The sequence below is a fragment of the Pogona vitticeps genome, chromosome 6 (assembly GCF_051106095.1).
Source record: "Pogona vitticeps strain Pit_001003342236 chromosome 6, PviZW2.1, whole genome shotgun sequence".
Lineage (NCBI taxonomy): Eukaryota > Metazoa > Chordata > Lepidosauria > Squamata > Agamidae > Pogona > Pogona vitticeps.
The window spans coordinates 98141783-98158674 of NC_135788.1; the positions used below are offsets into that span (position 1 = coordinate 98141783).

The 16892-nt window shown below is 43.1% G+C and overlaps 1 protein-coding gene across 1 annotated transcript in view; it reads left to right on the plus strand.

Moving 5' to 3' along the window:
* Positions 1-6291: 6291 nt before the first annotated feature.
* Positions 6292-16892, plus strand: part of NGFR (nerve growth factor receptor) — a 67440-nt gene continuing 56839 nt past the window's right edge. The window contains exon 1 of the mRNA XM_020813485.3: positions 6292-6576. Coding sequence (XP_020669144.2) covers positions 6526-6576 — 51 coding nt within the window. The 5' untranslated portion in view covers positions 6292-6525. The remainder of the gene's footprint in view (positions 6577-16892) is intronic.

A 16892-nucleotide genomic window follows, 5' to 3' on the forward strand; every position in this document is an offset into this window, starting at 1 on the left:
TAGTAATGAACTATTATCCATTGTAATGAACCATAGCCATCTGCAACCGATGAGGAAGGATTTTTGCCCCATCTGGATAATTTTTCCCCCTTCTGTTGGTTATAGACGTTTCTAGAGGAGGCTTACATGTAAGGGATAGTTGGTAGCCATTATGAAGCTGACCTTATCTGTGACTACTTCCTTCGAAGAAAAATGAAATCACAACTATGTGCCTTCATAAAGGATAAGGAAGGATAGCAGTTTACATATCAGTAAATGGTCACTTAAGAAAGGTGACAAGATGCTCAAACCCATATGGTTATCTAGCTGTCTGACCCCACCATTCCATCCACTCCAGTTCAGGTTCTTTATTTCATTTGCTGGTCCTTTACATTGCAACATTTTGACAAAGTCTTGCATCAAAGACTTCTGAACCAATGGTTGTTGTGGGTTTTTCAGGCTCTTTGGCCGTGTTCTGAAGTTTGTTCTTCCTAACATTTCACCAGTCTCTGTGGCCGGCATCTTCAAAGGACTTCTGAACCAACTTTATAGTAATGGGACAACAAGATGAATCCACTTATGGATCAGTGACCAGTTAAGAACGGAAACTAGAAAAGTGCAGGAATAAATGTTCAGTTCTTGCTGCGCACAAATGCAAACAGCAGGTTCCCACAAGACTCTGTACTGGAAGCAGTGTTTTTTTTTAATTTGTTAAAAATTGTATGGAGTTAAGGGGCACAGTGAAGGGGCCAACTTTGCTGACAACACCAAATCCTTTCAGCTTCTGGGGGAAAACAAAAGACTGCTGCAAACTTTTCGTCTTAAGAAAGCTGCTCCATCCTCTTGAGCTTTCTGGTCACCTTTCTTTCCTGCACATTTTCCAGCTATCCAAACTCAAGCCTGTTACTTCCTTTAGAGAATCAATCCAAGCTGGAAAAATTAGGCATTTCCAAACTGGGGGAAATGAGGTTTTTGTTTCTTTTTTAAAAGAAAAAAAGGTGAAACTGATGGGATATGAGCTGACAGTTATTAACTAAAATAGAAACTAAACTAAAATACTGTAGAACTCTTAGGATTGTAATGGATACCTCTATGAAACTGTTGATCCAGTGTACAGAGGGGAAAAAGGAAGGAAAGAAGGAAGGAAGGATCCATGTTGAGCATAACAAGAAAAGAAGTGCAAAGTAAACTTGCCAATATCATACAACCCTTATACAAATCAATGGGAAAACCAGGGCTACTCCGTGCTTTGAGTGGAAGGAGTGCCTCACCCAAACAATAACACTTAGGCATACGCTGTGGGCTAAACCATAGAAGCCTGTGCTGCAGGGTCAGAAGACTAGCAGTCGTAAGATCGAATCCACACAATGGAGTGAGCTCCCATCGCTTTGTCCCAACTCCTCACCAACCTAGCAGTTCGAAAGCATGCAAATGTGAGTAGGTACAACCACGATGGAAAGGTAAAACGGTGTTCCCTAGTCACGCTGGCCACGTGGCAAAGGAAACTGTCTTCGGACAAGTGTTGGCTCTACGGCTTGAAAAATGGGAATGAGCACCGCCCCCTAGAGTCGAACACACTAAAAATGTCAAGTGGAACCTTTACCTTTACCTATACTTTTGCTCAGCTTGAAAAAAATCCTGTCACAGTTCCTCTTAGATGTCTTAAAATGCCCTTTAAATGTAACTTTTGAAAACAACTTTTGTTCATTACAGCTAAGTAACCAAAAAGTAATTTTACAACTAGCTATATTGAAAGAATCAGACTAAGACTCAGAAGACCTGAGTGTGAATCCCTGCTCAGCCATAGAAATTTATTTGGAGTGGCAATTATAAACTACTCCTTGAAGATCTCACCTGTTATAACAATCAGAAATTGAAAGATACTTTATGGTATACAGCAACAGCAAATAGCAGCAGCAGAGGTGCCATGGAAACTCAGTCCCTCCCCCCCCCAACCGGCCAGTCCATTAACCGGTCACCGTGTGGTGCACGTGGCCATTGTTGTTCATGCCATACAAATCCAGGAAGCAGCCTGGCTGGCTCTTCCCCACCTCCTCGCATAGTTGACCACTCTGGCAAGGATGTGGGATGACGAGTCTCCCTGCTCAGCTGTTGAGTGGTCTGCTGTGTGGGGAGGCAGGGAAGCACTGGCCGGGCTGCTTCCTGAATTGGTGTGGTGCAAATGACAAAGGCCACGTGGATACTAGGAGCCAGTGACCAATTAGTGGACCTGCTGGTTCAGGGGGAGGGACTGGGGCTCTGTGGCATCTATGGTGCTGATATTCGTATTTTTATTCCCAGGGATATGAACACAAATATTCCATGTCTACTAATTCTATTAGTAGTTGTCACTCCAAAAGTAACTGGTCACAAGTAACTCTGATTCTTATAACTAGTTACTTCCAGGCTCTGGTCTTGCTAGTGGGCTTCACAGAGGCATCTGATGGGCTGCTATGTGAACAGAGCACTGGTCCAGATATATGTTTGGTCTGATTTAGCATGGCTGCTCTAATAATTTTACGAGTTACTAAGATAATGAAATGGGGGGGGGGAAGGAAGGTTATTTGTTTCATTGTTTGTGTATTATAAGTGTTTACAGCACTTTGAAAACACTTATAAATGCAACAAATACCCAATAAAAATACATAAAATAGATAAAATTCTGTCCCTACCTTTCCATAAAATTAAACACATGAAAACAAATCTGCATATTTCATGTTGTTAATAAAAGGCAGCTTTGAAGAATACCATTTTTACTAATTTATTTAAAAAAAAGAGAGGGAAGGCACCTGACCGCCCCTCTGTTGGAAGATTTTTCAAAAGGGAAGGGGTCACAACTGAAAAAATATGGTTCTTTGTGTTAATTCTTTTTGCCTCCTTCAGTGTCACCAATTTTAACATTAAATACTGCGAGGTGTGTTATGAACAAGTAACTGTTTTGCAGGTAAATGTCTTCTACGGAAGAAAGTGGAAGTAAAAATTCTATAAATGAGAATTTGCAAATGAAGAATATCCAGCTACCAGAGCTTTCTGTGGAAAGGATAGCCTCGTGTTCACCCCAAAGAGCGAGATGTGTAGGTTGCTCAGCCACACGAAACTCTGTTCATCGTGCAACTCAGTAGGGGTTGGCATGAATGGAAACACTCTCGCATTTCTGAACAAAGATGTTTGGAAGTCTTGAAACAACCACATCCAGTGTTCAAATTAGATCCATCTGAGTGTTCAGGGCCTCCTTGTGAGATCCCAGCTCCCCACTGTTCATCCTCAGTATATCAGAAGATACAGGGCACAACCAGATGGGGGAAGTTGGAGTGATCTGGTTTGCACTTAAAAGATGTTTGTCAATGGTGCAATAAATTTTATCTCAGACTTGAGCAATTCTTCTGTTCACCACAGGAGATATTTCTTCTGCCATGAGAAGGATCAAGATAGCTCTTTGGGTTGCTTCAGTTTGTCCCTCTTTCAATTATTAATGCCTCTAACTTCATCTCTTCCCTTGCTGTTATTCCACAGGCCATGGCAGCTACCCCCCCCCCTTTTAAATGAAATTAAGTGACATAGCGCTACAGCAGTACATCAACTTGGCCAAGTATGCAAAGCTAGAGGAAACAAAAATAGAGTCAAGGGATTCTCCATCATCCCTTTTAATGTCACAATCCACTGAATACATCACAGGGGTGTCACCTCAGATAATGCAGCTCTATTTGGGTGTGAATTAATCAACCACATGGACTACAGAATAAGGTAATCAGGCGTGTTCCCAATTATATCAAAAAACCCTACCGCTGTGCCAGAAAGGAGTGGGACCATTTGTAAAATGGGCGGGATGGATTGCTTTTATTGAAAGCACATAAGGTCGTGGAAAAATAGGGCAACCCAAACTGCTCCAAAAGCAAACCAAATAGCGAGCTATCCTATATGTCCATCTGATTGCCCTCACAGTTGTACCTGAAGCCCAATTCTATCCTTCTACATTCTACAAAAGATTAGAGACACATCCATTAAGCCAGGAACTTTTTTCAAAGTTTAGAAAAGTTACTTTGCAGATGACTGCTCCCAGAATCTCCATTGGCCATGCTGCTGGGAGGATTGCGGGAGTTACCATCTAAAAGGAAACCTTTTCAAGCTTTGAATTTTGGAGATGTTCTGGAGTGCATACATTTCCATTTTCAAATAAAGAGAGATTTCATTTCCTCTGTCCTCTACCCCTGGCATTTACCAATGAAAGCTTCCTGGGTAAATGTTCAAACTGGCATTCATTATTAAAGCCACAATTAAAGCCATAAAATCTCTGAGGAGCAACCAAAGAGCCTGTTCAAGCCGAGTCATGCTGCCATATGCGACAATCAGGATCACTTATTCACCAGAAGTTCTTTGCTGGGATGCAGAAGTCTTTCCGTTCTGAACTTCCTGCGCTTAGAGAAGGAGGCAATTTAGCCATTTGAGCTGCATGGCTGGCCTTTGAGGAGGGAGTGTCTTTTAGGAGTGAAAGAGATGAGGCTGGGCAGACAAGATCTAGTTAGTTCTGAGCCTGCGCATACAAGAGGAGTAATTTTGTTGAGTCAGACAATTAGATCCTTGTTTCTGTTATTGATATTATGGAAGACTCAGAAAGGAGTTGTTCTAAGAGCAGGAAACTAAAACATCTTCGAAGATTTTGAGAGTAAAATGAAGAAATTTGGAGATCAGACAGCTCTTGTCAAAAATGCAATAGCTTTAGGCAACATAATTCCAGAATGCAACCCCTTTTCCTGCTCTCGTTTTGAATGTGCATTATTCAGATTTCAAATTAATGGGCTCTGTTTCAAAGTAGTTTGAAACATGATTTTCCTCCATGTCGCATGGCTGTGTTTCACCTTTGTGGGTGTATAACACATTACATGTTATAATGGCATTATGGGGGGTGGGGGAGGCAAGAAGATGGTAGCACTGGCGGTGAAATGGGCATTTAATGAAATGTTCTGTCCCTATGCATGGGATGTGCAAGATACACAGCTGAAACTGAACAGCCAGTGGGGAAAAGTGCCTGGTAATAGATTCAGAACTAGTAATTCTATTTTTTTAAATCCTCTCTCTCTGTGTGTAAAACCTGTCACAGAAACAATGTGATGGAATAGTTAGATGGCTGGATTGGGACATAGGAGATGCAGGTTTTAGTCCTCAGTGAGCCGGGAAACTCACTGGATGACCTTGAATCACTTTCTCTCTTCTCACACACACAAACTCAAGTTGACCTACCTCACAGGGTAATCATGTGAATAAAGTGGGAAGAGGAGAACCACAAACAGCTCACTGGAGGAAAAGTGGAATGCAAACATAGCCAGATAGATAGTTATCCAGATAGATAAATAGTAATAATAATAATAATGTGGCATCAAGTCAATTCTGACTTATGGTGACTCTTTTCTGGATTTTCTAGGTAGAGAATAATCAGAAGTGATTTGCCATTCTCTTCTTCTGGGGGCATCCTGGGACTGTGCAGCTTGCCCAGGGCCACACTTTTAGGCTGGCTATCCTCCTAAAAGGCTCAGTGGAGAACTGAACTCTCAACCTCCAGTGGAAACCTATCTGTCCATTAGAGAGTTGAAAATTGGGGGAGAGGGTATGGAGCATGTGCTGGAGAACATCCTGGTAAACTGTACCTTCTGGATCCAATCTGTCTTCTGTTTCGTGAGCTTTTATGCCGCCACCCTGAGTTTGCTGTCTGAAGCGTTATCTCTTGGTCTGTCTGAGCCCCTTCTGATATGATTTGTGATTCAGGGCATGGTGTAGAAAACAAGTCTTCTGGGAAGTTCCTGTTAGTACAAGACAGCTCTCTGGAGGACCTCAGAGGCTACCATTTCCCACACTGCTCTTGATTGCCCCAAGACTAGTGTAGTGCCCACCTTGTCCTTCCTCCATTCCCTTTTCTCACCCGGTCCATCTGTTCTGCCCTGCCTCCTTCAGCCGGAGGGATCTCAATGGGCTCTGAGAATGACCAAGGCTCAAGATTGCCTACGTATATGGCGAGTCTCATTCTCAGAGGTTCTGGGGTGTGTCCAACCAGAGTCATTTCCCATCTTCTAGGAGGAATGCCTTTTTGAGAAGTCGGTTCAAAAAAGAACGAGAAATGAAACAACTATCAATTATGGTCCCTTTTTGTGTGTTTCTTAAGCTTTTGTTGGGCATGAAAAGGGGAGGAGCTCTCGTGTCTAGTTTGCTTATTTATCTCTCTCTCTCTCTCTTTCTGTGTGTGTGTGTGTGTGTGTGAAGCCACCCAGCCAGTGGGAGGAGAACATAGATCGTTTTAATAAAAAAAAGGGGGCCGGGCTTACCAGTTACAGAAAGCAGGTGTTGCCCCGGCGTTCTCCGTTACTATCGCTGCTGGGGCTGCCAGCGCGTCTCTGTCGCCGCCGCCGCCTCCTTCTCTGCTCTTCACCTCGCTCGTGCTCAGCCTGCGTGAGACGCTCAGGACAGAGCAGGATTGGGAGAGGGCATGTTTCATGAACCTCTCGCCTCGCCCACCAGCGTCTTCTTTCCCCCGGCTTTGATCCACCTTTGACGATCATGGAGAAGAAGGTGGCGTTCTCACTAGGCTTGTTATTGCTGCTTTCCGGGGTGAGTGGATCCGGGTGCGGAAGGGCTGAAGGCTGGGGGAAGCGGGAGGAAGAGAGGCTCTCCTCTGCCCCCCATTTTTGGAAAGGGCAGAAAGAGGTGATGGGGCAGGAAAAGAGTTACCGGCAGCTTCTTTTGGGGGAGGGCGGCGGCGGCGGCAGAGAACCGTGGCGAGGGATGCATTTCTGGCGTTCGGGGGTCGTTTGGATCCGCGGTGCGAAGCTACTTGGGGAGGAAAAGAAGGCGCGTTTGGGGGGGGGCAAGGGTGGGCAGCGGTTTGCCTTTCCTCCGGCATGCCTAAAATGGGATGGAGTTGACCTCCTGCTGCCGCCGCCGGGTCTCCTTCGGGGCAGCCGGCAGCGGGGTTGCGCTCTTCCCGCGAGGCGGGCGCTTGGAGGGACCCGCGCGCGTTCGCGGATGAACCGCCGCGGGGAGGAAGACGGAGCAAAGGCGCGGATCGGACGTCGCCTGAGGCGACAGGCGAGATGGGCTTGTGCCGGGTGAGGGGCGAGAAAGAACTTTCGACCCGCCCAGAGGGATAATGGTGATGATGAGAACAAGTATCATAATAGCCTAAATCCAGTGGCTAGTTCCAGACAGGTTATATATCCCCGGGTCTCAATTATTCCGCGGGGAGTGAACCCTTAGGTCGATCTCACGGATGCAGTGGGTCTGCTCTACCTGGGACCACTCCTTGGAGTCAGGCCGGTAATTATTGCCGTTCCTGAAAAACTCGTGAGCGCAGAAAGAGAGGAGGGTAGGTCTCGGAGCGTAAAAGATGGCATGGCACGCTTGGGTCCCACCCAAGGAAACGCGCCTCTCTTCTTCAGCTTGGAATCACTCAGAGCGCCGAGATTCGCTTTGCCCGGCGGAGGAGATGCTTTATTATCATTATTATTTTTTGGAGAACGGAGGCAGGGGGTTGCGGGGGTGGGGCAGGAGGCAGGCAACCATCCTGCTTTCTTGCACTCGTAAAGCGGGGGTGCCAGCAGTTTGGAGCTCCTTACGTGCGATCGTCATGCCTACCCCATGAGGTTCATGAGATTTACTTTTGAGTAGATCAATGTACGAGGAACCTCGCAAACCGCTGACATGGTTCCGGGAGCTGAGCGCCCGGAGGGAGGCAGGGGAGCGGCGAGAGAGAGAGAGAGAGAGAGAGACAGAGAGAGAGGAGGCGGGCGCAATAATGTCTTGGGGAACAGAGTTTGATCCACCCTCTCACCTTTTACAGTATTATGAATTTCTAGTGGACTGTATAGGTAGCTTTTTAGAGTGGGGATGAGAAAGGGGAAGGGATTTTGTGTGCAGGCAATTGCTTCAGCAGTTATTTGCTACTATAACTTTGCATCATCCTCGCCAGTGTGGTGGTGGTGGTGGTAGAGGCATGGGGTCCGACGGGCATCCAGAAACAGGACGTGCGCCGATATTCAGTCTCTAAGCGGCAAAGAGGACATAAGATCCACAGTCACGAATCCTTTTTCCTTTTAAGGAGCTGCAAATACATTTTCGCTTCACAACAGTCCTGTCAAGTAGCTTAGGCTGAGGCAGGGGTGCCCATGGGGGTGGGTGGGGCAGAAGTCACAACCCAGGCGGGGCGGAGCCAGGGGCAAAACTGGATCGTGGTGTACACATATAAAGAAAAGCATGCACACCTCCAGGCACACACACCACAAGAGGGATGTACACATTGAGCTCTGATTAGGAAGCAGGCAAAAGTAGACTAGATGTGTGGGTAAGGGCGGGGTGTATTTGTGAGATGGAGAGTACACATCTGAGATTGAAATGGCAATATCCCCTTTTGCCTTATTGGGCCAACCTTTCCTAGATCCAGAGTTACAAATTTGCACAGTAACATGTGATTTTTAAAAAAGGATATTAACAACAGCAGTAGTAGGTTAGCTATCTTACTACTAACAGCTGTGTTGAGGGCCAAGGATTTTTACCCTGCCTGGAATCCTTGGTGGAGTGTCAACCTCCCCACCACCCATGTTTTCTGTATTAAAATGATCACTCCAGCTGCTTTTTCCTAACTGGAAAAACACCATACAATTCTATGTATTAAAAGTGTATGCTTTACTCTGCAGATCAAATAGCAGGTGGAATGGGGTAATTGTAGTCAAGAACAGCTTGGAGGAGAGATTGACCTCATTAGTTCAATCAGTTCAGGCAGTTGTCATTTTTAAAAACAGGCGGAGAGCGTTGTCATAGACTTTCTTTGTCTTATCAGCAAAATTCTTAAGATTTCCCAAATTATGGTTTTTAAAATCAATACAGTATAGGTATATTAGAACTGCATACTCGGTTTAAATTCAAAACGATCAGTTCACTTGCAACCCTCTGTTTGTTTGAACTTGGGAGTCCAAAAATGCAGCCACCTGCTGTCAGATGGTGGCCGGCATGAAAAAAAGGAAAAGAAAGCTCAGTGGGAAGGGTTTGGAAAGCAAAGCTGAGCGATGCTGAAGGGAGAAATCTGAGATGAGCCGGCAGGCAGGGAAGGAGTGACTCCTTTTACTTGTTACCTTTGGAACTTCACCCACTCACCCCGAAATTGAGGTTGTGTATATGGCTTGTCTCCTTCCCATTTTGTCCTCACAATGAGTCTGTGAAGGAGGTTAGATAGTGAGTGACAGAACGAAGATCAACAGATGGGTTGTGTGGCCCTCTGGATACCAAAGCATAGCTCTCCGAATGTCTAGTCCAACACCCAAACTGCTGCTGAGGGGGATAGGGTGGTGAATTTGCCAGGATGAATGGGAGGCTGGAGGAAACACTCTCCAGTCTCTGCCCATAATTCTAGGCATCCAGGTGGGGAATCTCTGATTCAGCAGAGAAGGGAATTTGCATATGATCAGAGGCAGAAATGGGGGGGGGGGAATCCATTTTGGGATGGTAGTTCATCACTCAAGCTAGTATGCCATTTGAGTAGGGTATTCTGAGAGTTGTAGTCTAGGGGGAAAAAGAGTAACTTTCCCCATCTCTGATCAGATAACATTTCTGGATCAAAGAGGAAGGAAAATTAACTGTTCCAAATTGAGGATTGGTTCACATTCACCTTGTAGGATGATGGACACTTGGAAGTGGAAGAAAAAGATGGCAGTACTACAAGGCTTGAATATATGGTAGAACACTGTGGCATACACGGGGGGGGGGGATTATGGCAGAGGCAGAACAAGCATCTGCTTTTAACACTGTCCTAGTTTAAAAGCTGGTTTTAAAAATGGGAAGAGAGACTCTTTTTTTGGACTGCAACTTTCAACCCCTCCCATCCCAGATTAGCTTTGAAAGCAAGATTCAGCTCTAGAATCTATTCTGAAGTCAGCCCCCAAAATGTACGAAATAAGCAGCCAAGGGTACCTCTGAGCATGTGAAAACAAGATATGTAAAAGCTGTCCTCCACCACTGTCCATTGGGCACTGGAAAAAGAGCTTGCCGGAATATGATTTGAGTGTGCATATCTATAAATGTTACCAATGAGCAATGCAGAATGCAATCAATTTTCACCTTTAATTTTGCCATTAATGCACACAGAGTTCTATACTGTAGATCGATTCTCGCTTCGAAGGGGAGATTATGCCATCAGGCCAGGGCTTCAGGCCAAACTCTAAGGGTCCATGTAGTCTTGCTGCAGTTAAGAATAAGTTCCCCTAAAGCATCATACCCTCTTGAACAGAAGTGAAAACATATTCATTATCCTTTGCAATATACAAGGAGGTAGAACTACCTACTGTAAATGCAGCACTGAAGAGAAGTTGCACCATGTAAGTTTTTTGGCAAAGACGTCCTAGGCATGAGAGAAAGGCAAGGAAGGCAGAAGGCGTGGTTTCCCAGCTTGTTAAACCCTAGCCCTTTGTGCATTTTATTTTTTAATGAGTTAAGCATGGTCTGCATCTCAGCAGCCTGTCTCCCCAGGAAGTCTCCCAACTATGGACAGCCAAATTCAATCCAATCCACTCCTTTCAGTGCTGAGTCTAGCAGTTAATGGTGCTCTCCTGCCCACAATATGAGCAAAAGCAGGGGGTGCAAAGAAGGGACCTCCTCTAGCCGAGGGAGTGAAAGGACTGTCTTCTCAGGGCTGTATCTCTCCTCAGGCAGAGCGAGGCAGCTACGTCTGGTAAGAGAAGCAGGAGAATAAACTGGGAATGGTAGGAAGTTATTGAAGGGCTGAGCCCCGTGTGAGAAGGGCCCTTTATTGTCATAGCTTACTTGACCTCAGGTGGCAGTGAAGGGTAGGAGCCCATCTCCAGTGCTGAGCTAGAATTCATCTCTGAATCCAATCTTCGTTGTGATGCAATTTCGTCGTCAAACGGAGTGCTCGTAATGCGAGGCACCACTGTATTGGCAAATTTCCTGAAACATGGCTATCTTCTGTTATAATTCCCATTTATAAAAAAGGTGACACTTCCCAACCCAATAATTATAGGCCAATAAGTCTTCTAGCCAACATTGGTAAACTCTATTCCAAATTTCTTCTCACCAAACTCCTATCTTGGGCGCAATCTCAAAATCTCCCTGGAGTGGAACAAATTGGCTTCTGTGCTGGTGCGTCCACTACCGATCATGTTTTCCTATTATCCTTTCTAGCTGAAAAATATTCCAGTTATCACCAATCTAATCTCTATGTTGCCTTTGTCGACCTTAAGGGCACCTTTGATTCCATTAACAGAAGTCTACTATGGGAAAAGCTATCCAAGTAGGGAATCGACCCTTGTCTCTTGTTTTTGCTTCGCTGTCTTCATAACTTCACCCAAGTCCGTCTCCCCAATTCACATGTCCTAAGTGATAGAATCCCTGTTCTTAATGGTGTATGTCAAGGATGTATCCTTGCCCTCCCTGCTTTTTAATCTTTTTCTAGCTGACTTCCCTTCTTTTCTTTTAGACTTTGATAATTCCCCTCCAGCCCTTAATGGGACTCCTCTTCCTGTCCTCCTCTATGCTGATGATATGGTCCTACTTTCTTTCACTAAATCTGGTTTACATTCTTCTCTTACCCATTTACTCTTACCCAACAATACTGCTCGTCAAATTATCTTACCATCAATTCAGATAAGACAAAATTTATGGTTTTCTCTAAATGCTGGTCCCCTTCCCTCTGATCAATAGGTCCCCTTATCATCAAAGACAAATCATCAAGTGCAAACCTTTAAATACTTAGGGATCCTCTTACATTACAAACTAAATTGGTCTCCTCACAAAAAAGCTGCCATTTCATCCATATCTCAGAATCTAAAGGCAATTGCCACATTTCACTTCTCTGCCAGTAATCAAGTCATCCCAGCTCCCCTCAATATATTCCAAATCAAAATTATCTCACAATTATTATATGGAGTTCCTGTTTGGATTGCATCGGCCCACTCTGACCTTGACCACTTAGTGGCTTCTTTCTTTAGGAACATCCTTGGCCTTCCAAATTCCATTCGACTTGCCTCTATCCTACTTGAATTTGGGACCCATCTCCCCTCAACCCTGGCTTGGTCTCTGACCTTTAAATACAGTCGTGCCCCGCTTAACGATTGCTCCGTATAACGACGAATCCACTTTATGACAATGTTTTTGCGATCGCAATTGCGATCGCAAAACAATGTTTTAAATGGGTTTTTTTCACTTTGCGAAGATCGGTTCCCTGCTTCAGGAATCGATTCTTCGCATTACGATGATCAAAACAGCTGATCGTCAGGTTTTCAAAATGGCCACTGGGTGCTCAAAATGGCTCCCCGCTGTGTTTTTGGATGGATTTCTTACTCTACAGGCAGCTAAAATGGCCGGCCCTATGGAGGATATTCTCTGGACGGTGAGTTTTCAGCCTATTGGAACGCATTGAATGGTTTTCAATGCATTTCAATGGACTTTTTAATTTTGCTTTATGACTTTTTCACTCTACAGCGATTTCGCTGGAACGAATTAACGTCGTTAAGCGAGGCACCACTGTATTGGCTCTGTTTTTAACCAGGCCCCCGGATTTGTTGCTTTCTGCTCTGTAAAGAGATTCTTACTCCCCCAAATGGATACACCGTATCCATTCTAAACTGTCATCCATTGATATCCCACTAGAATCGCTCTTTGATTTGGAATTATCTCTCGCTCACTCTCATATCAAAGCCAAGCTATATCAGTGGGAGTTTGAACATCTAAGTGACCTCCTTAATCCCACATGTTCTCCAAAATTTTTCGGCTTATCTTCTGTTTTAGAATATCCTTTTAAAATTATTTCAATCTACTGACTAATCTCACGCAGCGGAGAGCTTTCATGTTGGCTCGGTTTAACATCTTCCCATCGGCCATGCATTTTGGCCGTTTTTCCAAAATCCCTAAAGACGAAAGAATTTGCCTTTTCTGTCATTTGCTGCCTGACACCTTAGACCATATTCTAAGCCCAGCACACCACTCCCATCGCAAACTCCTTTTAGATCACTGGCTGATTCCCTTTTCTGATCACTTCCTTGATCTTCTCCCTATCTTCTTGAGTGATCGCTGTGCTCCCCTCACTGAGGCGGTGGCAAACTATTTAACTGAAATTTTGAAACTTACTGTTGCCTTACAACGTTGAATTCTCCTTACCCCATTCTCCGGATAATATGTATTACTTCTCATGATTTTGTACTTCCTCATTAATGTTGATTTTGTCTATGTTCCTTGAGTTACTGCCTAATGTCAATAAAGGGTTTTTTTAAAAAATAAGTTGCAAGGGAACTTTTGAGTTACACAGAATACTTCTTCAGCATTCTGTTGTACTACAGGCAGACCACAGAAAAGAAATGAAGACTCTTGCTTTGGAATTGGATTGAGGGCCTAGCAGAGATGGGGGGCATGAAGATGAGATAATACGGGACTGTACTCCAATGGTTCTTCCACTAATTTGTTAGGCAGGGACATCCACAAATTCATGGGAAAGACCACAGCATAGTTGTAGAGCAGGTACCTCGCATGCAGAAGCCTTCCAGTTCAGGCCATGGCATTTTGGTTTAAATAAGATCAGAGAATAGGGGAAGGCAGAGACACACACACCCCCACCTATCCCATGGAGGGCTGCTGCTTGTCGGAGAAAACTGGATTAGGTGAACAATCATCTGCAGTCTGAAGTAAGACCAATTTTTTATGCTAGTTATTGCTGGCATAAGCCTGGAGTCCTAGTTACCATGCCTGCCAAACAACGATAAGGCACAATTAAGAAACATACTTTTTTTCTTAATACATCTCTCTGTCTTTTTAAACACCCCATCAAGTAGACACGGATGGCTGTTTCAACCACATGCACACATAGGGCATGGATATTATTTTTCCGCTCTGATATCACCGGTGCAATATCCCCCCTCATGTGTATCTCTTGCTGCAATTCCAGATTTGCTCTTGAACAGGGTGACTCCTTGCTCGGTAGTTTTGTGTTGACTCTTTATGTGTGTGTCTGTTTAAAGTCATGGAGTGAAATATATGCCCCTAGTCCTGGAAGCAGTGGTGTTGCTTGGGAGCTTTAGATCAAGAATTTACAAATGCCTTTATTTATTTAATTTATCTTACACCTTCCTCTCAGGACTGGGACTCAAGGTGGTTCAAAACAAGATGAAAAGTTACAGGTAACAACGCACAAATCATTCCGTAGTAGTACAAATGAAGCTGCCTGGATAGTTTGGTGGTTTAAAGATTGGGAGTTCGATTCCCCACTGTGCCTCTTGTGAGCAGAGCTCGCTTGTGTTGCCCTGGGCAGGCTGCACAGTTCTAAGGCACCCCCAGAAGAAAGGAGTGGTAAGCCACTTCTGAGTGTTCTCTGCCTGGAAAACCCGGAAGAGGGTCACCATAAGTCAGAATTGACTTCACAGCACATTAATAATAATAATAATAATAATAATAATAATAATAATAATAATAATAATAATAATAATAATAATAATAATAATAATAATAATAATAGGTAGTGTTCAATTGTATTATTATTATTATTATTATTATTATTATTATTATTATTATTATTATTATTATTATTATTATTATTATTATTATTATTATTAATAATAATAATAATAATAATAATAATAATAATAATAATAATAATAATAATAATAATAATAATAATAATAATAATACAATTGAACACTATCTTATACAAAATAGATTAAAGGCAAAAGTACAGCCAAAAATCCAAAGTAAAAAAATGCAGCACCCATTGAAAAACCTTGCTCTGAAACCATTCAGTTGCCACTGCTCATGTGGGAGCAATCTTTAGACAGCAGTATTTGTTAATCTTAATAGTGAGGTGAGCGAGTGACCTGTCTTCCTCACCCTTCACAGTTCCATGCTTTTCAACTGCTTTTGCATTCCTGATATGTCGAAGCAGAAACAGACAGTCAAAGAAACTTTGCCAGTCTTGAACAAAGAAAAGTGCTCTTGGCCAGCAGCAACATCCTCTCTTGTTAAAGAACGTACACTTGGTGGGAATATGTAGGAGGGCCTTCTCTGTCGCTGCTCCCAGACTCTGGAGTGCCCTCTGGAGAAACCGGGCTGGCCCCATCTTTGCTGTCGGAAAAGTCCTTTTTTTCAGACAGGCTTTTCCTTAGTGACTGAGAGGTTTTTTTCAAATTGGATTGTGCTCTGTTGCTTTTAAATGTGTTTTTAGTTTTGGTCTTATTTCTCATTTTTAACATGATACTTGTTTAATTTATTTTCATATTTGCATACTTACCGTTTTTTAGCTTTTACGTATAGTCCTTTTAATGATGTGAGCTGCCTTGGGTTCTTTTAAGGAGAAAATGAAAGAGTTAAAATATTTCAAACAAACAAACAACACAGTTTTTGGGAACACAAACCATTTTATTACTGAAAATGCTGATGTTAAAGTGGGGGAGGTAATAATAAAATTAGCATTTGTGATCATGGATTGGTAAACCGTGTCTGTATACTTTATAACTAGAAACTGTTGGGAAGGGTCACGTTATTATCAATCATGTATATGCTTGGGTAGCCATTCCTTGGCTGTTAATTTAAAAAAAAAAATAGGGAAAATAAAGGAAGCAGTGATAAGCACCATGAGCCTCAGGGAACTCCAGTCTATCTATGTTGGTCCAGAAAAACATTCCACTTAATTCATTAGGGACATATTTCAAATAAACGTAATTAAAAATAAGCAAAAGAGGTCATACAGTAGCAAGAGCAAATGGTTAATAATGACATAAGAATGTGAGACTAAATCCAGCAATTCTGTTTCCCAGTAGTCAGCCAGACGCCTATGGGAAGTTCACATCTGGAATATGAGTGCAGTAGTATCTTCCCATCTTCTGCAGACATGGGTGTTCAAAAACACAACACTTCTGATCCTAGAGGCTCGTACATATACCCATTGTAACTAGTAGCCATTGACTGGTCTGAAAGGTGGTGATGGTGGAGAGTAGATTTACCACCTAAAGGTGTCAGGTCAAAAGGTTGGATGCTTGAGACTTCCCTAAGAGTTCTACAGTACTTGCTAGACCTCCAGGAAGAAAATCAGAAGCCTGTATTCTTCACAGCTGGCATTATTCCAATGAAGGGTTAATTGACTTATAAAATGACTTATAGCAAGCCTCATAGGGTTTTTAAGATCTATGAGATATTTAACAAGTGATTTTACTATTTTACTCCAGTGAGTTTCCATGGCCAAGAGGAGATTCTGCTGGTCTAGCATAAAACAATGGAGTAAAAAGTGGAAACCACCATGGATTTGTTAAGAACAAGTCCTGCCAGATTAATCAAGTCTAATTTTTTATTAGGTAACCCCCCGGTAGACAGTGGGAATGCTGTAAACATAATCTTGACATCAGCAAAGCTTTTGACAAAGTGTCCCATGATATTCTCATTAGCAAACTATCTAGATGTGAGCTGGATAGAACAAACTATAAGGTGAATACACAGTTGGTTGCAAAATTGTACTCAGAGGGTGCTTATCACTGATTCCTTCTCAGACTTGGAGGAGGTAAGAAATGGGGTGCCACAAGGCTTAATCCTGGGCCCGTTGCTGTTCAATATTTTTATTAATGACTTAGATGACAGAGTACAAGAAATGCTTATCAGATTTGTGGATAATTCAAAATTGGGTGGAATAGTTTAAGACAGAAACAGCATATCATCTTGATGGGCTTGAGCATTGGGCTGAAAACAACAGAATGAAATTTAACAGGGATAAGTTCAAAGTTCTACAGGGAAGAAAAAAAGAAACCAAACACACATTTACAAGATGGGGGATCCTTGGTTCAGTAATACTACATGAAAGATGGACCTTGAAATTGTCGTACATCATAAGCTGAACATGAGCGAACAGTGTGGCTATAGAAAAGGCAAATGCTATTTTAGTTGCATTA